We start from the raw sequence: 27,198 nt of genomic DNA on the forward strand, positions 1-27,198 counted from the left end.
TGGTTCAAGCACATTTTTGGAATTTGTGTTTGAATATGAAGTGTAAACATTTCCTTAGGGAACACTAGGTGAATAATGTTTCATTTTAGAGATTCAGAAGATTTTTAACAAATTTTCAGGAATTTTGCATTTAAGTTAGATGAATTTTGCTAATGATATAAGACAATCACTACTTATTGCTGGTCTGAAGTGGATAGGGAAAAAAAAGGTTCTATGTTGGTCTCCTGAGAGGGAGGGTTCCAGCTTATGTAGCTTTTAGTGCATATTTTAGAATTTATGTTTGAATATAAAGGAGTAAACCTCTCCTTAGGGAGCACTAAGTGAATAATGTTTCACATTAGATTAGAGATTCAGAGGATTTTTTAGCATATTTGCAGGGATTGTGTGTTTAAAGGTGGATAAATTTCACTGTTGATAGCTTGTAAAGCTATCATACATTAGTATCATAGCATTTGAAAGAACATGTTAAAGAAAGGGTCTACAAATTTAATGGATGCAAATGGTAACCAATAAATAGAAATACAGTCCTGAAGATACTTCAGGCACAAACTTTGCTTGCTTACACTTGGATAAAGGATTAAACTAAATTTATTATAGTCTAACCAAGTGGGGAAAAAACTTCCAACATCTTTCTCTAAATCCAGAGTAATTTTAATAATAAGGTGAGATACCTTTTGGCAACTCATATAGGTAAATATGACTTCTCCATTGCTTCCGCCTTAGTATCACCACTTCTGCGCCTGGCTCCCACTGACGAGACCTCAATAAAGGTCAAAACTGGTCTATGTAGTGGCCCGTTCCCTTAATGCATAGCATTATACATCTCTGCAAGGAGATGTGCTTTGCATTATGGGAGATACTAAGACAAGGAGTGATGAGAGCTTGGTCCACCTTTACCACGAGTTGCCTCAGTCCTGAAGATACTTCAGGTGCAAACTTTGTTTGCTTACACTTGGATAAAGGATTAAACTAAATTTCTTATAAAATAGAATAAAGGAAAGCGAATCTAATTAGACTAAAACTTCACCTTTTTTTTTTTGGATATATCTGCATGATGGATGACAGTATAAAGATCAATCCTTGATGTTGGGTAGAATGAAGACGATAGCAGCCTATTCCATATTCTTCTCCATTCTACCTGTGGCCTAGGTGAGAGTGGGTAGTTGTGGAGTTGTGTGGAAAGATTTTACAAGAAGTAATCCATCTGGCAATGGATAAAGCAGGATGGAAGAAAACAGTGAAACTCTCATATGCTAACAGAGCATTGGATCCATGAGAATTGATGTAATGACCATGTACAATAAGAAAGTAGATGGATTCATTTTTTAAAAAAAAACAGTGATGTTGGTGGATCATAGACTGATGCCCGTATTCTTTGAAGATTTTGGGGAAACTATGCTGGCATCTCCTCCAATTGACTGATAATCTCATTCTAGGATCACTAGATGCTGCTCTCTGCACCAATACAGAGGTGCTAACTACCTTCAGTGTCACACTTCACTCCTTAAACTATGAAGTAATCCTATCAACCATGTGCAAAATTTGCCCCAGTGACATATCTGGTGTACATTTTTAATAGCAGGACATCAAGTTTAAATTGTGTGTTATACTTTAATAAGTACATCCTAAATGATCTTTCAATATTACTACTTAATTCAAAGGCACATCAATTAAGAAAAGAGATATTGTAAAAATGCTCATTTTTATGTGAAGGCACAGAGAAAATGATGTCATTCCTAAATTCCTTTACATAAAAAATGCTGTTTATATAACAGTAATTGGCAGCTTGATTCAGCTCCATTCTAAGATATGTGAACTCTATCTATTTCAGAGGATGCATGCAAGATCATTCTTGAAGTCAGAAGCTAGGCATCTTTAAAACAAAATTGTTAAAACAAATGATGTATTTGAATGAATTTCTTTATACTTAGATTCTTTCTTATTTAAAAATTAAACAAAGACAAATAGAAGAAATTCTGTTCTATTCTTGCTCTGAATATCACAAACAATTCAAAGTATAGATTTCCTGTACAAATGTCTCATTGCAAAGAAACTTCAGAGATATGAAGTGACAGACAAATTCATCACTTATAAGATTATGTCTGCATTTGTCCAAATCCTTGGTTCAGACAACTTGAAGTTTGAGATCAGATGTGACTACTACATCCCATACTTTGGCCAAACTGGTTGGTCATATGCAATATCCAAAAATTATAGGAAAATCTGAAGAGAGAAAGCCACCCAATCCTATGATATGCAGCAAATGACTAGAAGGGAAAATGGAAGTCAAAAATAGTGGGAAGTAGGCTATTAAAGTGTTTGGCAAGGAGATCTAAATGCTAGACTTGAATTTCTTGGAAAAGTCAACAACAACTATACAAGTTTTTCTATATCTTTTCATGGTGCAGTATTATCAATGCCTGTGTTTTTAGATGATCCGATCCTCAAGACAACACATGGTAAGATAATGATGTTGAAACTACAGTCCTTGCCTGGTAAGGGTAGCAAAAGTGAGGTATGAGCAGCAGTTAGCTAATGAAGCCAAAAAGAATCCTAGAGAGTTCTTTCGTTATGTAGCCAGGAAAAAAAAAAGAATGATTATGGAAGTTTGATTGGAGAAAATGGTATAAAGACAGTTGTTGCAGAAGATATAGTGGAGATACTTAACGAGTAGGTCATAAGGGTTTTTCATTCTTGTGAATGTGACTTCATGGAGAGAGTAAGAGCAATTGATGATGGGGAAGAGAGACTGACTGTAATTGGCAAGAGGTGTATGGGAAGTTGAGCAAACTAGATGAAAATAAGGCTGTGGGACTTGATAATATATCACCACGTGTTCTGAAAGAATGTGCCAGGGAGTTGACACCTGCCTTCACATATTTTTTTAATACGAGTCTTGCATTGGGTCAAGTTTCTAAGGAGTAGAAGATTGTGCCACTTCGTAAAGAAGGTGATAGAACTCAAGCATCAAACTATAGGCCTATCTGTGTGTCAGGTGTTGTAGTTAAGTTGTTGGAGAAGCTTGTGAGAACTAGCATCCAGAATTGGGTTAACAACAATGGTATTATCTTTGATAGACAGCATGGATTTGCTAAAGGGAGGTCATGTGTTAGTAATCTACTTACTTATTACAGTAAGGTGACTGCTTCCTTAGACAGAGAAGAGGGATACACAGTAATATAATTAGATTTTAAGGCTTTTGATAGATTACCGCATGATAAGTTGATAGTCAAACTAGAGCGGATGGGGTTGAATATTAGATTCGTGCACTGGATTGGAGACTGGCTATCTGATAGGTATCAGCAAGTTGTGTATGGGGAAGCAATATCCCAGAAGAGGTAAGTCACTAGAGTGGTGTACCTCAGGGGTGTGTTTTAGGACCATTACTGTGTATGGTAATGATATTGCAAAGATTTGGATGGAGATATTCAGTTGTTTGCAGATGATGCAAAGTTGGGACGAACCATGAAATATGGAGAAGATGTTGTGGCCTTATAAGAAGACTTGAATAAAGTGAGCGAATGGACACAGGAATGGGGATAACAGTTCAATATTGCAAAATTATTAGGGTTTTAAAATTTGGGAAACAAAGATGGGATGTAGAATTTATGCTTGGTGGGAATATGTGGTTGTAGGTGGAGGAAATAAGAGATCTTTCAGTGATAGTGGATAAGGATCTGAAATTTTGGGGACACAATGCCATAATTGTGAGGGCAACACAAAGACTTCTGGGAATGATGTAGACACTAACTTGTAGCAGTTGGGAGATTCTTGTTCCATTGTATAAGGCTTTGATTAGGCCACACATGGACTACTGTGCCCAGATTTGATCACCGAGTTTTTTGAAAGGATGAAGAGAAGTTGGAAAGGGTCTAGTGATGACCGTCTAATGTAGTTTCTGTTCTTTGGAATGTCGAATATGAGGAAAGGTTGAGAATATGCAATTTACAGAGTCTAGTGGATAGGAGGAATAGGGGAGATATGACAGAGACCTAGGATCATAGTTATAGGACCAACATTGGAGTGGTTCTACAGAAAACAGTGGGAGATCAGGGGAGAACCAGGGTCAACCCTGGAAGCTGTATAAAGGAGGGTGTGAGCAATAGGAGCGAGAAGCAGGTTTTTTTGCATGCAGAGTTATGAATGATTGGAATGCCTTGCCTGAGAGTGTGGTGTCTGCAGAGAATTTGAGTGCATTTAATGCACAGTATTATGAGCTGTGTGTATGATAAATGGACCTTCTAGATGAGTCTTTAACTCCATGGAGTCTTGGGGTAATAATAAACTAATTCAGATAGTCAGTTCAGAAAATTTATCTTCACCAGCCAAGTTAAGAGAGAGATCTTAAATTTTTCCACTTCAAGTTGTAGAAAAAGTGGACACTTCATTACATTTTACTATCTTCATATCAGCATATCAACATAGCCGGTCTGGTTGGCCGAGTGGTTAGCATATCTGCTCTCCAGCCAAAAGACTGCGGGTTCGAATCCCGCCGTGGGCACGGATGTTTGTGATCGTCTGTGAAATACTACTAGTGGTGGTGGGTAGTGGATGCTGATGATGGTGGTTGCAGTTTGTTGTGGCTGATGGATTGAGTGGTGGAGACTGAGAACTGTGGAGTGGTTGCCCTCCCTCAATGACTTTTTGTACTACCTGGAGGTGTCAATAATATTAGCACATCTAAAATATCTTAACTGCCTCAACATGACACATTGGCATAGTAAATGTCAGTGTGTCAACATCACAGAATCTGCCATTAACCACAAATACAAACTGCAGTGCTCCCTCAGAATCTAAAGTAGCAGCCACAACAAACTGTCCAGTTCACAGTCCTTTTTTCCACTTTCTCAATCTCAGCATCACCTGTCATAACCAAATCCTCTCTTACAATCTTTCATAAACTCACCAGTTGGCAAGTATCCTCATTACAGCTCTTACCCACTCCTTTGCATAAGTCATCCACAGTTAGTTCCATAAATGCACAAAATCCTCAATGCAAAATAACACTGCTTATCAAATGCTTTCGAATGAAAAGTTACTCTCTCTAAAGCCATACACAAAATCCAAAACACCTCAATGCCACACAACTTCCACAAAAAATGCAAAACCAGAATACAGGAATCCTTACATACACCTCCAGAACTCCTAACACTGGATATTGTCATAATAGTGGGTTAAAGTGGATTGAATGTCTTTCCATATGGTGCTTTAATGTGTACTTGGAAAGACATTCAATCCACTTTAACCCACTATTATGACAATACCGTTTACGAAATAAGTTACTAGGAATGCTATTAAAGTCACACACATTTTCTCAAAGCAATGTGCATTCCTATTTCAGTCTAGCAACTTCAGGAGATGTGGACAATAATCTATCCCTCCACATCACGGCAAAAGCAAAATAAACATCACAGAGCTAACTACCGATGTAAGTGAAATTTGTAAGTAGGTATTTGAGGAAATAAATACCTTGATTGAAACGGAAGTGGAAAAAAGGACTATGAACTGGATACAGATTGGAACAGTAAACATAAGAGGCATCAATCACAAGATCGAAGAAATACACAAAGCTCTAACAGAAATGAAAATAGAAATAGCAGTAATTTCAGAAACAAAGAAAAAGAAAAAATCAAAAGGCTCTACAGAACTTCAGGACTAAAGTTTAATATATATAGTGGATACCCAACTAAAAATGAGCAGCTGCAGGTATAGCCATCATGATCAGCAACAAATGGAAAGACAAAATTGAATCATATAACTGGGTCTATGAAAGAATAATAACGGCTAGACTTAAATTAAATAAGAAATTTATTACAATCATAGCAATATACGCACCCGAAGAAGGGAAAAAAGCTGAAACAGAAGAATTCTATAAAAACCTCCAAAACATAATTCAGAACACAAATAAACAAGATTACTTAATCATTGCAGGCGATTTCAATGCTAGAATTGGATCAAATACATTTAAAAATTTAATAGGTAACCAAGGAGAAAACACCATAAATAACAATGGAAGAGAACTCAGGGGATTTGTGGCCTATAATAGTTTGAAAATCACCAACAGCTTCTTTAAACATATACATAAATATACATGGGAAGCCAGAGGATATAAAATTATCATTGACTGTATAATAATGGGTGAAAAATTAAAGAAGTTGGTAAGAAATTGCAGAGTATACAGAGGATGCAATATTGACTCAGACCACTATTTATTAATCAGTACTTTTAAGATTCAAACCAGAGAAATAGAAACAATACAAGAACACAAAAACAGGAGCAATTTAAGATAGAACTGTTACAGCAAGATAGTATCAGAGAACTATATCAAAGAAGACTTACAAATCATACAAAGAAAATAAATGAAGATACAGATGTAGAAAATGAAAGGCAAAACATTGAACAAATAGTAAAGCAAGCAGCATATGAAGACATAGGAACAAAACTGCAAAGAAAAAGGAAAGGACTCAGAACTTGAAACCCAGAAATAAAATCTTAAATAAGAAAAAAAAATCTACCTTAAATGGTTAAACAACAGAACCATAGGAAATGAAATAGAATATAAAAGAATCAGAGCAATAACAAGAAAAATCAGGAAAATCAGAAGACTGGGAAAAATTTGTATCAAGATTAGAGCATGATATAAGTGGACCTCAACTAAAGAGCTATAAAATCATTAAAAAAAATTACTCAAGAAACAAAAGGATAATCTACAATTAGAAGGCCGGCCCCTCCACAAAAGAATGGATCAATCACTGCACTAAGCTTCTAAACAACAATCAAATTGAAGTAAAACAAGTAGTAAGTCAAGAAAAAAATGAAGAACCAATACACTTAAATAATCTAAAGAAAATATTGGAAAACTAAAAAAATAGAAAAGCTACAGGAGGATGGAATAAATTCAAAACCATACAAATACAGCTCTAAATCAGTTCAATTACAATTAATCAAATTTCTAAACAGAATATGGGAAGAAGGAAACATCCCACAAGAATGGAAGACGGCAATAGTCAAACATATTCAAAAAAGGAAATAGAAAGGATTGCAGAAATACAGAGGAATATCCTTATTAAATATATGTTATAAAATATATCTAGATATAATTAAAAGGTAAACTAACATCATGGGCTGAGGAAATTATTGGAGAAGAACAATGCGGCTTTAGGAAAGGAAGATCCTGCATATATCCCACGTTTACACTCAAACAAATTATAGAAAAAAGAATAGAATTTAACCTGCCAACATATATGGCCTTCCTAGATTATGAGAAAGCATGATCAAATCAATAGAACAAAATTAATCAATATACTGTATGAACTGAAAGCTCCACCTCTTGAAATTTTTTTCATTAGAAAAACTTTCAAGAGAATGGAGGATAAACAAAATCACAGGAATTAAAGTAGGAAATAAAGAATTACCCAGCCTTTGTATGCTAACGATCAAGTTATTTGTGCTGAAAATGAAAACCGATTCCAGAAAAATTTACATATATTGAACAGTATGACATGAAATTTTCAATAAATAAAACAAAATCAATAGCATTTCAAGGTAAAGAAAATAAAAGATGCAAACTAGTCATCCACAACAAAGTAATAGAACAAGTGAACAAATTTAATAGGAAATTACATAAGCCCAATGGAGAAATTACATATAAAAAGCAAAAATTCCTAGCAATCACTGGAACTTTAAATACACTTTAGTAAACATATGTCTAAAACAACCCAAATAAAACTATATAAAATAATAGCCAAACCAATTCTGAATATGGCAGCGAAACATGGACTTGGGGAAAATGAGATAAAAGACAAGTGGAAGCTGTAGAAATGAAGTTCCTAAGACTGCTCGCAGGCTATAAAAGAATAGACAAGATAAAAAATAAGAAAACAGTTATCCATAATTAACATAACAGAAAACATCACAAACTATAGAAAGAACTGGAAAAACCACATAGAAAGAATGATGAGGACAAATGGCCAAATATTGCTCAGAAATATAAACCAAAGGGACACCGATCAAGAGGAAGACCCAGAAGGAGATGAGCAGAAGACTTTTTAAACCCTTGAAAACGTTATAGGCAAACAATTGCCTAATATGGGGAATCCAAGAAGAAGAAGAATAACTTTGATGTGAATAAGGTAATAGGATTTGATGACATAACCACGCGTCTTAAGAGAATGTTTAAGGGAATTGGCATGCCTGTTTAGTAAGTCTTACAACAGCACAGGTTCAGTTCCAAGGGAATGGAAAGAAGGTAAAATTGTTCCACTGTATAAAGGTGGTGATAAGGCTGTGGCTACAAATTATAGGCCAATCTGTATATCTGGAATTGTGGTGAAGGTACCAGAGAGATTGGTGAGAACTAGGATACAGCAATGGTTCTCTGTGGTTAGGATACAGCATGGGTTTGTTAAAGAGAGATCATGTTTTACTAACTTGCTTATATACTATAACAAGGTGACAAATGTCTTGGACAAGGGAGATGCATACGAGGCATTTTCAAAAAAAGACTGAACTTTTTAAATAGTCCACCAACTGGTACAAGAGCGTGCGGTGGCTACTGAGAACACCTAGTGGCAGGTTTTGACAACAAACTGCCATTTTCTCCATTCTCCTATGAGCATTAGCTGTTGAGTTACATCTGCTCAAGTCAACACATGCACAATCTGTTCATCGGATAAGTGACAATGAAAGCGATTGAAGAACAGCGTGTGAAACACATTTCAATTGCTTAACCAAGCATATGGGAAGGACTGTACAAGCTGAATGCAGTGCTATTAGTGGTTTAATCATTTTAAAAAGGGCAGAATGTCAGTCGGTGAAGATCCCAGGCCTTGATGACCTTCAACATCAACAGACGACGACCATGTCGAGAGAGTTCGTGCTGTGATTCATAGAAATTATTGTTTAACTCTCTGAGAAGTTGTTGATAAAGTGGGCATCAGCATAGGATCTTGCCATCAAATTTTTATTGGAAAACTTCAGATGTGTTCTGTCAATGCAAAATTAGTGCCGTGTTTGTTGAATGACATGCCCCATCCACCTTATTCTCCGGATTCAGCCCCGGCAGACTTTTTCTTGTTTCCCAAACTTACTTTGAAAGGACATCATTTCCAAACCATAGACGAGATTAAGGAAAATGCAATAAGAGAACAGCATGCAATCACAGAAAGTGTGTTTCAGGAAACATTCCAACAATGGAAGAAACGTTGGGAATGGTGTATCACAGTAGAGGGAACAGTGCTTAAAATGTTGTAAAATGAGCAATAAAGTCTCTATAGCAAAAGTTCCATCTTTTTTTTTGGACATGCCTTGTATACAGTGGTATAGTTAGATTTCAAAAACTTTTCATAGACTGCCACATGACAAGAATTTAAATAAACTGAAACAGACGGGATTGGATAACAGACTTCTGAGTTGGATCAGCAACTGGCAGTTGGATACCAGAAAGTTGTATGTGCGGTACCTGAAAGGTCACTAGTTGTGTGCCACAAGGGTTAGTTTTGGGATAATTGTTGTTCAATTTTTATATTAATGATATTGGAATTGGTTTAACTAATAGTATGCAGCTGTCTGCAGATGGTGCAAAATTGGGAAGAGCACTGCAGAGTCAAGCAGATGTTATGGCTTTACAGGGAGACTTGAATAGATTGCATGAAAGGGCAGGTAAGTGGATCTGTCAGGTCAATGTTGCAAAGTGCAATGTTTTGAAATTTGGTAAGTAGGGATGGGATGCAAAGCACACACTTGGTGAAGAACCTTTAAAGGAGGTAGAGGAGATGAGAGATCTGGGAATAGTGATGGACAAGGACCTGAAATTCAGAAACAAAGTGGTTATGATGCCAGTGTAAAAGAATGATCAGGCCTCAAATGGATTATTGTCCACAGATTTGGTCACTGGGTTTTGTGGTGACAAGGATATGTTGGAAATGGTCCGGAGAAGACACACAAAGGTGGTCGGTGGTCTTTGGAATGTGGAGTAAGAGGACAGATTGAGAGAATGTAAGTTGCAATCTCATGAACAGGAGGAAGGGGGGGGGGGAATATGATTGAGACATAAGTTAGTGAGGGGGTTGTTATCAGGTTGACTCCAAGGTGAATTAAAGAATTTTAATAAATTTTCAATTCCCTTTTTGAAACAAACAAACAAATCAATTCAAAGATAATTTTTAATGAAGTATGAACTCCTATGCAATAGAGTAATTTAAGGAATGTATGATGGAATGGACATCAGAGTTATACAACTATTACTGTTTAAGAGCTCATATGAAAAGAACATATGTATATTTGTGCATATTTTAAATGAAAATTAAACAGAACAATCTATTCGTTATCTGGAAATCAAAATTAATTAACCTGAAGAAAATTTCTGGGCCTAATGTAAACATAGATCACTACATAAAACATATGTGAATATTGTTAAAAAGTATTTAATATTATGAATTGAAATGGAAACATTTTTAAAATAGTTTTTATAGAATATTTTTATGCTTTCATTTACATATATTCTACTATCCATCCAAGATGTGTACATAAAGGGTAAGATGAATGTTGATACATAAACCCTATAAATATTGGAGGAAGATAAAAAGAAGTGCTAAAAAATAAATGACTTTTTATAAAGCATTATTATTATTACGTGACACCTCCAGGGAGTCCAAAGACTCATCAAGGGAGGGCAACTACTGTACAACTGTCTCCACCACTCATTCCACCAACTATAACTAACCACAGCTACACCAACGCCATCTACCACCACCACTAGTATTTCCACAGATAATCATAAACATCCATGCCAATGGTGGGATTCTAATCCATAGCCTTTTGCCTGGAGAGCGGATATGCTAACCACTCAACACAAACCAGGAATTTATACAGAAAATTATTTCCTATTACACAGGCAAAATGGATGTTAGATCCAACATTATTTCAAAGCCAAATGTTTGTAGAAACTATGAAAATTTCATAAAAATTGACCAGAGAGCTTATGAGAATACAATCCTCGCCATCAGTTGCCTTAGCTCGTCCTACTTAAAAGACATGAGTGCTGCACAAACGTCCATATGTTCGTCTTTTATTAGTGTATTTATTTTATTTATTTTTTTTAAAGGTTTTACTGGCCTGACAGCCATTTTGAACTGGCTTGTTCTCTTCAGGGATCAGGCAGAAATATTAAGAGAGCAAAAACTTTTTCTGTTACTAAGGAAATCAAATGTCAGAGAAATGCATTTTTTGTAAGCAAACTCTTGGTCAGTGCATAAATAGTTATTTTTACTACTATAATTACCATATAATTACTGGCTCTTTCTTTAGTAATTATTTCCTATTTTTAAATATGTTTCAGCAGCTATCACAGTATAAACATAAATGATTGTGTGTTCTATAACCTATCATACACGTGCAGTCACAAATCACAATCATATCAGAAAGAGACAAAGAACGTTGATTAAACTTATTTCACATGTATGTGAAATGAACTTAATTCTTAATTTCAACTAAGAGGTTTAAACTACAGTTGAGAACTATTTCAAAAATAATTTTCTAAGTGATTTTAATCCACAAGGTTTATTAACGAATAAGTTATCTTCTAATTAACATCTGTTAAAATAAACAGAATCTTTTCTATAGTTCAGAATCAGGAATGAGTTCTGAACTGTAGATCCACAGGTTGCTAATATTACCATACAAAAATAGTGAGTTGGATAGCTGACTGGCTGCCAGATAAGCATCAGCAGGTTGTGTATGGGGAGTGATACCCCAAGCGAGGAAGATCAATAATGGGGTGCCATAGGGATCTGTGATCATTATTGTTGAACTTATACATCAATGACATTGGGACTGGCTTAACTGAAGATGTACAGCTGTTTGCCAATGATGCAAAGTTGAGAAGAACTATGAGAAACAGAGCAGATATAACCTTGCAGGAGGATCTAAATAGACTATGTGAGTGAGAAAATGAGTGGAGCTTTCAATTTAAGGTTGCAAAGCATGATTTATAATATAATATGGAATTCATAGTGGCATGTGCTTACATGACACATGAGAGCACAGGTGCACCCCCCCCCCTACACAAACAACATGATTCCCATTCACTTTGTGTGAAAGTGAAAGAGAAAATGTTAATTTGCCAATAACTGTCACTGAGAATGAGGAATATATATATACATATATATAATTTGAAAAAAATCAGAACTGTATGAAGAATATAATGTTTGAATTCGATTAATCAGGGGAAAAAAAAAAAAAAAACTGGATGAAACTCTTTGAGAGGCCAAATATAAATGTCTATTTTTAAGAATTGTATTTATTTTTGTTTGGATGTATCTAAGAATCATATTTTCTCACAGATGTAACAGATATGACCAAAGAACAGTGCAAAGTATGGAGTGCAACATGTTGGCTGTATTCAGCATAAGAGAGACTGAAAACACTAATGTATATCCCTGACTTAGACCTATGCACTATGATTAACATTATAATATCTAGAGTTGTGTTTTCCTTGCAGAATTATTCGGCCTTCAAGTTGCAGTAGCAGAAGACTGTACTGTAAATATTAAAAATTTAATGTCTTACCTAGCTTCCTGTGTTAGAAAATTTTTCTCCTATCCTACAACATCTATAATCACCAATTTGTTTATGTAAACGTGTTGACAAGAGATCTTGTATCCATTTCCTGATAGCATGTCAATAAACAGTAAAACAAGTTGGATTGTGATGGTAAGAAGAAAGATAACATTGCTGCATGACAGTGCAGCTAAAAGAACGATGGGACATACCCTGCAGTTAAGCAGTCTGATTACATAGACAGCAGAGTTCCTTCTGGAAAACTGATTTTTTTTTTTTTTTTTTTTCCCTGCCCACTAAAAACAGGAAAGCCATCACAGAACATAGACTTAACAGACAAAAATACTATATAATGTGTTGGAGATGGCTGCATATCGATAGTGTAAATGATGGATTGTATCGGATGTGTTATGCACTAATTTATTCTTCATATCTACTGTATAATATAAAATGATAAGCTTTTTTTGTAACGTTTTCGTGTCAAGTTATTTGAAATGTTTTGAAACTCAGGGGCTAGCCTGAGGGTCGAGTCTTAAAAATTCAAGGAGAACCAGCCTACCAGTCCGGAACTTGGGGGGGGGGGGGACCCTTTCGAGTTTTCAAAATTTGAGTCATCAGAATTCAAGGAGAACCAGCTTACCAGTCCGGAACTGGGGGGGACCAGGGGGGGTGGAGCTCCCCTCGTGTATATATATACACACACACACACTGGGGGGGGGGGGGCTAGTATATATATATATACATACCACGAATCTAAATTCTTGTATGCATAATGTGTAAGATCAATTTTTGTAAACACCAGATCTAAAAACTAATTACAATAAGCTGAACAAAGTACTTCTTGAATCAACATTATTTGAAAAAGTGAAACTTAGTTCTCCAATAAACTGATTTACAGGGAGTTTAGCTAAAGATAGGGTATATTCTTTGCAACCATTTCAGGAAGACAAGCTACTAATTTAAAATTTTTTGCTAAATTAAAAAAAATTAAATAACATTTAAAAAATTTAAGTCTACAAGTGATAATGCATGTTGTGCAAAATATTTAAAAGTTAAGAATAAGTCTATGCCCAACTAGCAACTAATGACTAGCAGCTAGTGGCACATAACTAGATTTTTTTTTATAACACTTTTGAAAGGAGGTTTTCACTATAGGCAATTTGTTAGTGTTCAAAAAATAATGACAAAAAAATATACCATGAATATTTACAATAATTATATCTGTGTCAAAATGAATAAGCAACAAAATTCTATCTTCTATTAGAATGATAAAGTTAATAACTAGTAAACTAACAAACAAAAATACAAACTTGTATGAATTACAATTTACAGAACAGATGCATATGTAGATACAAGGTAAAAACAACATTCACCAATAGTTTATTTTACAAAATATGATACTTTAAGAATGTCACTGGTACATAAATCTTTTATCTAAATAGAGCAACAATGTAAAAAAAATGCACTTCTGGCAATACTTTTTCTTTCTTATACATAAAAATTTTCTAAACAGATAAATGAGAAAAAATACCCATCAATTTACAATAGGATAACCTTAAATCTCTCATGAACATCTTGCCAAGTTAAATGACAAGCATAATTTTTGTTTTGTTATTCTCTTGTAACTCAATCCACATATAAAATGAGCTCAGAAAATAGTTTCTACATAAAGATGACCTATAGTCTTTACAATCAGGTAATAAACAGCAAAATCTTTGTGAAAAATGCTAAATATCTTTTCGACATATATATGGCAAAACTGTGAGAAGTAGTTTATTTTTGTTAGACATAAGATTGTTCACTTCCATAATGTCAGCATTTTTAATACATACACCACTTATTTCCAAAATTTCATCGCCAATATCCAACAATCCTGCCAACAGTTTCTGTGTTTCTTTATCTCTCATTCTAGACACAAAAACACCTATAAAACAAATATTGTGATCAGTTCTAATGAAAGTTCAAATGTATATTATTATTACTGCTGCTACTACTACTATTATTATTATTATTACTCTAAGACCCCATGGAGTCACAGACTCGTGTAGGAGGCCTCTTTTATCATACACACAGATCATCATACCATGCCTTAAACACATTGAAATTCTCTGCAGACCACACTCTCAGGCAGTGCATTCCAATCAATTACAACTCTCCATATAAAAAACCTGCTTCTCCCTTCCTTGCTCACACCCTCATTATACAGCTTCCAGGGATGACCTCTTGTTCTTCCCCAATCTCCCACCATTTTATGAAAAACTTCTTTGATGTTAATCCTATAACAACCCTTTACCAACTTGTACGTCTTAACATATCATACCTCTTCCTCCTATCCAATAGATTTTGTAAATTACATCATTTCAACTTTCCTTCTTATTCAACATTCCAAAAATCTCCAACATCTCATCATCCTTTTCAAGAACCAGGTGACCAAATCTGTGTACAGTAGTCCATGTGCAGCCTAATCAGAGCCTTATACAATGAAACAAGAATCTCCTCACTTCTACAAGTCAGTGTCCTCTGCATCATTCCCAGAATTTGTTGTGTTATCCTCACAATTTTAGTAATGTGTCCTCTAAATTTTAGATCCTTATTCACCATCACTCCAATATCTATTTCCTCCACCTCCAACAATATATCCCTATCAAGAGCAAATTCTACATCCCATCTTTATTTCCCAAAATTTAAAACCTTACATTTTGCAACATTGAACTGGCATCCCCACTCCCATGCCCATTCACTCAATCTATTCAAGGCTTCTTTGTAAGGCTACAACATCTTCTCTACTCTTCATAATTCATCCAAACTTTGCATCATTTACAAACAACTGAATATCCAAATTCAAATCCTTACCAATATTATTAATATATGGGTTACATAACTACTCTTTAATCTAGAACACAAATATTCCTAAATGCTCAATTTCTAAAAAATTTTTCATGTGACTAATCTAAAATACAAATCAACACAACACAGCAATGCTTATTTTCTTAAGCAACACCCATTAGTTTTGAATGCACTGACTTTTCCTGTGATTTTAATGAATAAAAAGATTATGACATAAATAATGAATATTCTGACACATACCTTGGGGTAAACATGGAGTACTGCATGTTCTTGTTTTGAAAAGTTTATTTGAAACATAACTGAGATAATACATAGTTGATAAGTATAGTCATAAAACCAAACAACCATAAAATAATAAAATATAATCTAATTAAAACTGAACTGTAAAATAAAAATTAAAAGTGAATATTAAAAATATATGGGAAATAGGAATTGTATGCGAGAGACCACTTGCATTTGAATGAGGAAGGATGTAGGCATCTGGAGAGATTGCTGTTCTGAATGAGTCAGTGTGTTGATGCAGAGAGACTACAATGCCGAAGGTGGATGAGCAGGGGTGACCTCTTGTGGGAAGGGTACTTGGGAGAAGGGGGACAACATCAGGTAGCACTGAGCCCAGTGCAGTCTAGAGGGGATAATGCTGGGTATAGAAATAGTGGTATTTTTATGCTTTATACTAATACCAGCAGTATCCAGAAAAAAGGAAAGGAATTGGTGGCACAGATAGCATTAGCCTGGCCAAAGATTATTGGGATTACTGAGACGTGGTTGACAGAAGAGGATATAATAACAGGAATAGAAGTAGCAGGGTACAGCATTTCTCGGAAGGAAAGAAAGGGAAAGCGTGGTGGTGGAGTACTATTACTCAGACGACTTATGTCCTCTAAGAGTGGAGGCTTTGGAAGGCAGCGACACTAATGATTTTGAAAGCATATGGTGTGAGGTAGGGATAGGCAAGATATTTAGTGGGGTGTTGCTACAAACCAAGGAGCACAGAGGGTGGGGACCAGGAGATGTTTAGACAGTTGAGTTTGGCAAGTGCAAGAAGAATGATTGTTATGAGAGATTTTAACTACAGCAGTATACATTCGGGAGAGGAAGATTCATGTAGCAATAAGGGAATGGAATTTCTAGAATTCTTGAGGGACAAATATCTTAGGCAACATGTAATAGAGAGAACAAGAGGTTCAAGAGTTTGGGATTTGGTCATAGCATCAGAAGAGCTGATAATAAGTGAGATGACATTTCTCCCACCAGTTGGAGAAGTGACCATGTGGTTTTGACTTGGAAGATGAATAGACATGCAGGAGTATCAAAGAGATGAGAATATCATTAGTGCTTGGGAAATTGTGAAGGAATATTTGTTAGCAGCAATAGTATTCCACAAGTGAAGAAGCGGACACAGTTTGGTGTAAAGTGGATGACAAACAATATTAAACAGGAGTTGCATGTGAAAAAGAGGCTATGAAAGAGATATAAGGAGACACGTGAAGTGCAGATGCATGAAGAATATAAGACACAGGCGAGGAGAGTGACTAGTATGGTAAGGAAGGCAAAACTCAAATATGAGAAGAGATTAGCCCTAAGATGCAAAGAAAATCCTAGGGAATTTTTTTTAGCTATGTAGCCAGTAGGAGGAGAAATGATTGTGGAATAAAAATGGGAATAGAATGATTGATGCAGAGGACATAGTGGAATTGTTCTATGAACACTTTATTGTATATTTCATCCTGAAGGAGTAAATTTTAATACTAGAGGGATAGGGCAGTTTGAGGTTTAGAGGTGCAGGAGGAGAACGTGTTCCAAATACTGAGTACTCTGGATGTAAGTAAAGCTGTGAGAGTGGATGGTATTTCACCACAGGTTTTGAGAGAATGTGCTAAGGAACCAACAGCTTCTTTGACCTGGCTTTTCAATGAAAGCCTGCCCAGGGAATGGAAGGAAGGTAAGATATTGCCATTGTATAAGGGCAGTAGCAGACTGGAAGTGTCTAATTATAGGCCAGTTTATGTGTCATCAGCAGTTAAGATGTTGGAGAAATTAGTTAGGGACCGTATACAACATTGGGCAGATGAGGGTAATGTTGTCTGTGAGAGTCAACATGGATTTGTGAGGGTGTGCTCTTTTTTTAGTAATATGCTAGCCTTTCATAATAAAGTTACAAGAGCAGTAGGTGAGGGAAAGGCATATACTGTCATTTTCTTGGATTTAGCAAAGGTATTTGACAGGGTGCCACATGATAAGCTGATATTTAAGTTGCAGCACATGGGTTTGGATGTCAGGTTGGGCAACTGGATTCAGGATTGGCTTTCCGATAGGTATCAGAGAGTTGTGTATGGTGGGGCAGTTTCAAGGAAGCAGAGGGTTACAAGTGGGGTCCCACAGGGCTCAGTACTGGGACCTATATTGTTTAACCTTTATATTAATGACATTGTCAGTGGATTGCAGGGGGATGTTCAGTTGTTTGCAAATGATGTGAAGCTGAGGAAGGGTTATTAGTAATAGTGTAGATGTGGTAGTCCTGCAAGAGGATTTGAATAAGCTAGACAGACGGACAAAAATGAATGGGGATGTCAGTTTAATGCAGCAAAATCACATCGATGAGATGCTGCATACTCTATTGGAGGAGATATACTGGAGGAAGTATGGTACACAAGAGATCTGGGGTTGATGATTGATAGAAACCTGAAATTCAAGGGACATATTGCAAAGGTGGTGAAGGTAACACAAAGGATTGCTGCAATAATGAGAAGAAAGCTGACCTGCAGAGATAAAACAGTTACTCCATTGTATAAGACCCTGATCAGACCACACCTGGACTATTGTTCTCAGATTTTGTCCCCAGGATTTGAAGGAGATAAATTAACTGTGGAAAGGGTACAGAGGTGGATAACAAAGACAGTTTCAGGACTGTACAATGTTAGTTATGAGGATCGGCGGAGGGAATGTGGACTGCAGAGTTTGGTGGATAGAAGGAGAAGTGATATGACTGAGACTTTTAAACTGTAGAGAGATGGTTACAGGGTTGACTGGGGAGTTCTTTCGCTTGGTTGAACAGCGGGAAAGAGTGATGACAACAGGCCAGCCCTGGAAGTCACGAAAAGAAACTGTGAGCAAGAGAGTGACGAGTGAATTCTTTGCATGAAGGATGGTTGAACCGTGGAATGCATTGCCTGATAGTGGTGAGAGCGAGAACGGTTAATGAGTTTAAGGAATGGTATGATAGACTGTTTCCTAGGAGGGACCTCCCATGTTGAGTCTTTTGACTCCTTGGAGGCTTAAATAATAATAATAAAAAATTTTAAAACCAGAAAGGAATTAATGATGTGGTGACATAATGAATGATTAAAAAAAAATGATGTCACATTACAGTATATGAGCTGTTTTGACTGTGGTGTCATCTTCAGAAGTGTGAAAAGCACTCTACTAAGGGAAGTGAAAATAAATAAAAAGCATTTTTAATTGCATTATAATTTATTCATTTATGGTTGTTTGGTTTTATGACTATACTTATCAATGATGAATTATCTCTGTTATGTTTCGAAAGTTTATATTTCACTTGGTTAGACTATAATAAATTTAGTTTAATCCTTTATCCAAGTATGAGCAAACAAAGTTCGCGCCTGAAAGTGTCTTCAGGACTCGGGTAAGGTAGTACAACACTGGACAACTCGTTGCAAAGGTGGAGCAAGCTAACATCATTCCTATCTCAGTATCTCCCATAATGAAAAACACATCTCCTTGCAGATATGTATAATGTTATGCATTAAGGGAAGAGCCACTACCCAGACTAGCTTCGATCTTTATTGAGGTCTCTTAAGTGGGAGCCCAGTGCAAGTTGAGATACCAGGCAGAAGTATTAGCAAGGTCATCTCTAACTATAGGAGTTGCCAAACGGTGTGCCACTTTTTTTTTTTATTAAATTACTCTGGTTTTAGAGAAAGATGTTGAAAGTTTATTTTTCACTTGGGTAGACTATAATAAAAATACAAACTTATTAATTACTGACCATTTACGAAAAACAAAACTAAATTTGATAAGAAATTGACTTTATGAAAGGGATCACTACAGTAGAAATGTGCTGGGAGCGTGACAAGAAGAATCATGCTCCCAGCACATTTCTACTGTAGTGATCCCTTTCATCAAGTAAATTTCTTATCAAATAGCCAGAATACTAAGAGCCTACAACATCAGAGTGGTCTTCAAACCAATCACCAGCATCAGACAAGTTTTACGATCCCCAAAAGATAAGGTGCCTTTCTACAAATATCCAGGAGTATATTACATTCCTTGCTCCTGTGGTCTTGCCTACATCAGACAAACTTCATGGAGTTTAGAAACCAGACAAAAAGAACATTGTCTGTTGGTGATGTAAACCACAACAGAAGTATCTCTTCTGGCTTAGCACATCATTTCTGTACATCAAACTGCACAATAGAGTCGCAAAATAGCTCCATGCCATATCTGGATGACGACAACAGACATCATTTATTCAAGGAAGCCACACCAGTGTTAATAACCGGTGGAAACCTCAACAGACATCAGGGTAAAATCCTAAACAGTTTGTGGAAAAACCTGATCCTCTCTCTAAATCAATCTGAACTACAGCTAGCCAGTAATCACATTACACGTTTACAACAAACATGCATGCATGATAATGAATAGGAACAATAAGTCCTCTCTGTCAGACAAATGTGTAACCTTAGCTACTAGTTGGTTTACAACGTTTTTTATGATCCTTTCAATTTGCATTTACTAGTTTTTATGTCTCTGTAAATGCCTTGAAAAAGCCAGACAGTTTTCTGGCGAAACTGGTAGTCTCTAATGTAGTTTTGTTTTTCGTAAATGGTCAGTAATTAATAAGTTTGTATTTGAATTATATAAACGACCAAATATGTTTAGTTTAGACTATAATAAATTTAGTTTAATCCTTTATCGAAGTGTGAGCAAACAAAGTTTGCGCCTGAAAGTGTCTTCAAGACTGGAGTAAGGTAGTACAACACCAGGCAACTCGTTGCAAAGGTGGAGCAAGCTGACATCACTCCTATCTCAGACAGGAGTGATGAATCTTTCTAAATGCATAACTTTACATTTCTTGACATTAAACTGACACCCATTAACATTTTCCCATACTGACAGTCTTTTAAATTATTCTGCAAGCTCTCCACATAGTCTTGATTAACTATTACTCTACCTAATTTTATATTATCATCAAACAACTGAATATTTCCTTTCAAGTTATTTCCTATATCATTTATGTACAAATTAAACAGCAACAGTCTCAGCACTAAACTGTGGCACACCACTAGTCACCTGTTTTTGTCTCGATTCTGCCCCTCCATATACCACTTTTTGATATCTATGGCTACCCTCTTATCCACTTAAGCAGTGTCATGTCTATCCTCATTTGTTCTAATTTGTGTAACAGAGTTCCTTGTGGTATTCTATCAAATGCCTTTGCAAAATTATCTATTTTCATTTCTAAAAAGCCATGATGACCCTCATACAGTACCATATTTTTATCTACCCATTCTTGAATTCTCTTTTTTACCAATTCTTCTAGTATTTTTACCACCATGCCCGAGATACTGATTGGGCTATAATTTGCTACGGCAGTATTAGAACCTTCCTTATGCAAGGGAATTGTTTTGCCCTTTTTTCCACTCCCTTGAACTCTACCAGAGCTGAGACTTAAATTAAAGAGCCTACTCAGAGGCATTGCCAGTTCCCTTGTGCATTCTTGCAAAACAATGGTTGTTATTGTTAAACTTCGATTAAATAGAATTCCTAAAAATGCTGAATGTATCACAGTTCAACAAGCGAAAAAAAAAAGAGGGATGGAAGAAAAAAGGAGGGGGAAGGAAATTTCCTTAGCAAAATGCTTGCTTCCGAGTGTGTACTTCTACTTTATAAATAAAGGAAGGAAAGGGAGTTATTTATGCAAAGATCAGTAATATGGAATAATTCAAAGTTTGTCTATTTATAACATATACAAAAAAACTTTCTGTATAAGTGATAAAAGAGTAACTTATGCAAAGCCAGTAGGGTAGAATAAGAGAAAAAAAAAATCTATAAATTATGTTATGCAGTATCCTGATCAGTATCGAAATTTACATGTTAGCACCATGACTTGCATTTTTCATCGCAAACAAAGGGTTGAAGGTCATGTAAATGCCAAACGAAGGAGGGATCAAAGCCCCAGTCAGACACATGCATGGGCCATCGAGGTAGCAGTGAAGAAAATTTAGCATATGCTATTGAGCGAGGGCTACGTGAGTGATGTACTCTAATTCGTTGGACGAGTTGCAGAGATAGCAGAGATTTGCCGATAGGGGAAAGGATATAAAAAGGATAGCAACCCCCCCCCTTCACTCTCAAATTTTTTTCACTGGTATTTGTGCAGTTCCTGGAGCGGAGGTAGGTCTCGTCTTATTGCTTTTCCTTTGTGGTTTATTATATTCAGTGTTTCCTTTGTTAACTAACCGTTACTTGCTACTAACTTGCTGGCCCTAGCGGAGCTATTTTTTTCTCCACTCGAGTGGGATTATTAGCCTTCACTGGCTTACTAACTAACCCACTAACACTCTAAGTCGATTGACTTAGAGTATTTGTTTTCCCTTTTTTTATGCAGAATCAATAATATGAGCAAATTTGTTCAAGTCCCCCCAGGACGAGAACACTTGGTATTAAGTGCCAGGTTTGGAGGAGCCTAGTCTTAACAAAGATCCTCAAAGAGACCATATGAACACAGAACATCTACTCCACTCCACATGGCGGGGGGGGGGGGGGGGGGGGGGGGGAATATCTCGTAGTGGTTAAAGACGTCGATTCGAGAGACAAACTTTTGGAGGGTTTCTCTGTACAAGGGAACCATATAACACCAGTCAGGTAGGGAGCGAAGTGAGGACGCTCAGAATAGACAGGTTCCCTATGGAGTACATCCAAGCCAGCGACGACCTGTTGGTACAAGCCTTTGCTAAGTGGGGAAAGGTGAGTAATATTAGGCGGAGCATTTCCAAGGAAGATCCCACTTGGTTCTCCGGGAAGGTAACCTTTACTATAGACATGAAGTTACCCATGCCCAACTTAGTGAACATCGGTACGGCATGGGTCATGGTCTACTACCCCGGAGTTTAGAGACAATGTTTCTGTTGTAGCTCACTCGAACATCTGGGCAGAGAGTGCCCCCAAGCCAAATGCTTTAATTGTGTCAGTATAGGGCACATATCCAGCCAGTGCCCTAACCACTGCCGCAAATGTAACAACTTAGTCAAAAGTACCCCTTAACATCCTACTGGAACTTCGGCCCAACACCATTCACTGCCGGAGTCAGGGTACTTATGCTAGTTCCCCCCCCCCCTCCTGGGAGCCTTTCACAATGTCCAAAGGGATGCACAGAAGGAAGAGTCCTCGCCATAGACTGGAAATACCAGGATTGCACCACCTGGTTTCTTAACATCTACGCCCCGGCCAACGCACCTTTAAGACCAGCGTTCTTCCAGACATTCAACAACTACCTCTATGGTGCCCATCACATGATGGGCGACTTCAACTGTGTGGCAAACCCGGTCCTAGATAAAGTAGGAGGGAACCCAATATCAGGAATATCCAGCTACAGAAATTTGGAAGTCCACCTTCAGAATGCTCAGCTCACCGATGTTTGGCGACATCTGAATCCCCACACCTGTGACTACACATAGTTTGGCCATGGTGTTGGTACTCTGCTAGACCGATTTTACTTATCATCATTGCTCCTTTCACGAGTCGAGACGGTAAGGCATGTCAACATCTACAACATCTCGGGCCATAAACTCATAGTGCTCAGGTGCCACCATCTAGAAAAGGTAGAAATTGGTCTGGGCCCCTGGAAGTTACCACCGGACTTCCCGTCCCTTTTCTCAGCCCAGCTTCAACATCTCTGCACCACCTGGATACATGCGTGGCTACCTGACGAGGAAAGATCTGGCCTGGAGAATAGCATACCACAACCTTCCAGTAAATTTTAACATCTGGCAGTTCCACATCAACAGGAACCCCTTCTGTGACTTCTGCCTGAGTGTGGACAATGCAGAGCATGCCTTTTATCACTGCCCAGTCTCCCATAGCATCTGGAGGAGTCTGAGCGACGTGCTCCGCATCCCACTCCTAACACAGGAACAAATCCTCTTCCTACAGTTCACACCGCCTACAAACAACAGGGAGAAGCTACTAATCTTTGTGATTAATGAGATCAAATATCACATCTGTAAGGTGAGGAAAAAACATGCCAACATCAATCCTCCCAGCTGGATAGACATCTCCTGGATCGTGTTATATTGTTTCTATGGGTCAACTCGACGTTTCCTGATGGTCGTAAAAGAGATTCTAGGTGAGTAGAAATTCAAGAACATCTGGTGCTCTCCTCCTCTCCTGTGTGCTTTAAGGGGGGGGGGACTGTTGGAGTTCACATTCTTTTTGCTTTAACATCTATAATGGAGTATATCGTAACTATAGATCATCTTTTTGAGGTTCTCGTCCCAGGTCTCTCACGGAGGATAATTTGGATGCAAACCTCAGGGAAGGCCAACTCTAGGCAGTCAACCCGGAATGGGTGAATCACCTGGGTGCCAATTACCCCTGTGGTCTTGGTTGTATTGCAGACCCGAGAGGCCAGCGGTGAAAGAGTTAAACATCTGAGAGCTCTGAGCTCATTAGATGAGAATTATTAGCTGAGGCCTATTTTCTTCTTCCCCTCCCTCCCCACCAGCCCTTCCCATCAATTCCTTACCTCTCCTTTTCTCCCCCTTCCCCCCACTGTCATTGCCTCTCCCTACTTTCTCTTCACTCAAGGAGCACTCTGACCCCCCTTTTTTCCCCCATAGGCCAATGGTGAGTTTTCCTTTACTCTTTCACTGCGGCGGTAGGAAGTCCTGTCTTTACCAGGCAGAAGCAGCAGCCTCGGCCGGCAAAAGTCCTAAGAGGGGTTATCGAAGATGAGCGTATGCCTAGATCTGGCAGACAAAGGCTGACAGTTGTCAGATGAAAGGCTGAAACAAAGATTCTTTCTCCTGATTATATGAAGGAAGAGTCAACTTTCCGCTTGGTCTGGATACAGCAAAAAGGTGTTAGCCATACCAGAGTGGTGCAAGCAGTTCGCAAGGATCGAAAGAATACTTCCAGTACGAGCGCCGACCAGTCTGAGCAGTGGGACACTCGATTCAGCTGGAAGTCGTCAGGGAACTACAAAATACTGTGTGAAAGCCTTGGTGAACGGTATCGTTACAATTTCTTTATCCTTTTATGTGTATGGGTTTAAAACTTGTTATAGGAAGGGTCCAGAGACATTGGTTCTGATAACGGGAAAGTTTCATGCTAGGACAGTAGCATGCTAAGAAAAGGAATGCTTGGTATATCCTACAGAGAACTTAGTAAATGAATTACTGAACTGGCTAAGGAATTGCATAAGGTGTAAGAGAGAGAGAGTTTTAGTTGATATATCATGATGTGTTATTAATGTTGAATGAATGAATATATCATTGAAATAATGGAAGAAAGTGTAGTATTGAATTTGGGGAATAATTGTTTCCCAAGGAAGAAAAATTTGTCTATGTGGAGACTGCAGAAATTTGCCACATGAGTGGGCCTATGTACTAACTTTTAACTAATAATGATGTTCTTGTATAATGAATGTTTAGTGCTTAGTATGAATTTTATATGAGTTGTAAGTTATATTTGTGTGTCAATTAAATCCATGTTAAATTTTGAGAATTTGTGTTTTCTGCATGACAGAATCCGATGCACCGCCTGCAAAAGGATTAACATACAAACCTAAGCAGGAAACAAAAGGGTTGGGAGGTTTTAGGCCACGATTGCAGTCCACAGAATCGATATTGTAGATCTTTGGAATCATCTCCTGATTAAGACTTCCCAACTTAATATAATTACCTTACGTGGCGCAGTATAAAATAAATACCCCTAAAGTTATAGGAGATGTAATTTCATAGCAGTATCCATGCAGAGTTACCTCTATTCAGGGACAACCCTTATGCTTGGAGGTACCATGTGACACTTTAAGACAATTTTCCGAGTTCTAAATGTAAATGTTAGTGTAAAGAGAAAACGGAGACACAACATTATCCCATCTAATCCCAGAGCTGTATTTACATTGAGGATTCTTCAATATCCTAAGAACCTCCAATTCATCCACCTCTGTTCCCACATTAGTGTCTATCACATATGTTAAAGCAGTAACCTTACTAGGATGATCTTTTGCAAGGTAGTCAACTCAGTAACTGAACTATTTTATCTGCTTCTGTCTCCTCATGACCTTCACTCATGATTAATCATCAATAGTCAATTATTCTCTTACTTGCCACTTAATGAAAGAATTCTTTGGGATTTACTTTGGCCTGCTTGGCTAGATTCTTCTTATAATCTGATTTTGCCTTCTTTGCCATGCTGGTCACCTTTCTTGCTTAAGCCTTGTACTGTTAATGAGTTTGCTGGTCATCTTTCTCTTTATATACTCTCCAAAGCATTTTCTTTTTCTGCAGCTCCTACTTCATGATATTATTCATTCCTCTATATCTGATTAACCCTCCTTACCTTAGGTATATAATTTAATATTGCTTCCTCTAGATTACCCTTATCTACATCCCATGCACTACTAACATCTTCACCCTGTAGTGTTTTATGCCATGGCACAGATTTAAGCTTCTACTTAAGCTTGTCATAATCATCTACCTTGTAGTTCCATATATGTCCCTTCTTGACAGAAAATTTCTTGTTTTACAATCTCCCAAGTCAAGCCTGCACGGTCACTTTCACCATTCAGAGGCAGTGTGATAGGCTTGTCAGATGTCCCTTATGGGACGTCTGACAAGGGACTTTCACCGTATTTTACATCTAATTTTGCTGTCCCATATTGTACTTGTAATGTCCTGTATTTTAATGAAAAGATAAAATTATAAATATTATGTTAAGCAATTATAATTTTCAATATTCTTTTTGAATAATCCAACTTAAATTGATTTGCAAGCCATAAAAACTGACAATTCGAGGAAATTAATTGTGTTTACAGTTTACTGCAGTGACGGTCCCTTTCATTAGTTGCTTTTTATTTAGTAAAAGCATTTCATTTATAATTCAGTATAGATATACTGCATTTGCTTATTTTCAAACAGTTCTTATTTGGATATTGTGCAGTGCCAGTACAGTACATAGATGTTATTTTAATAATTATTAAAAAATAATATCCCGCCTTTTACGAATGTGTGATATTTGGTTAATACATAAAATATATCATCATATTCATGCCATATACCCTCAAGGGGTGTACAGGATATGATAGTACTACATGAAAAATTTACATCATTACTAACTTCCTATCTACAATTTTCCTCCAAATCAGTCTGTTACCTGTCAAGACACAACATTATCAGATCTTATATTTCTATGGTCTAAGGCACATTGTACCATATCAATCCACCTATATCTTGGTCTTCCTCTGGGTCATTTTCCTGCCACCTGGCAGAGAACACTCGTTTTGCTAATCTTTCCTTGCCCATTCTGTTTAAATGACCATACCACCTGAGATTAGCTCTTCTAATGCATTGCTGGATACTGACAATGTCAAGTTCTTTCCTAATATACTCGTTTTTAATATGATATTGCCATTGACGCCATCTGTTCATGCCTCTAATCTTTCTCAGAACTCTCATATCTGCAGTCTCTAGTCTTTGGTCAAGTGTTTTATTTCTGACCCAGCTGTGTGAACACTGTCTTGTATACAGCTAATTTAGTGCTCAACTAATT

At 37.1% G+C, this 27,198-nt stretch overlaps 1 protein-coding gene across 1 annotated transcript in view; it reads right to left on the bottom strand.

Annotated features, from left to right (window-relative positions):
* Window positions 1–14,285: 14,285 nt before the first annotated feature.
* Window positions 14,286–27,198, bottom strand: part of LOC150103691 (uncharacterized) — a 152,922-nt gene continuing 140,009 nt past the window's right edge. The window contains exon 8 of the mRNA XM_090397053.1: window positions 14,286–14,482. Within this exon, the coding sequence (XP_090253179.1) occupies window positions 14,286–14,482 (197 nt within the window). The remainder of the gene's footprint in view (window positions 14,483–27,198) is intronic.

Source organism: Typopeltis vanoorti, chromosome 8, assembly GCF_054136105.1.
Source record: "Typopeltis vanoorti isolate ZY-2024b chromosome 8, IOZ_Tvanoo_1.0, whole genome shotgun sequence".
Classification (NCBI taxonomy): domain Eukaryota; kingdom Metazoa; phylum Arthropoda; class Arachnida; order Uropygi; family Thelyphonidae; genus Typopeltis; species Typopeltis vanoorti.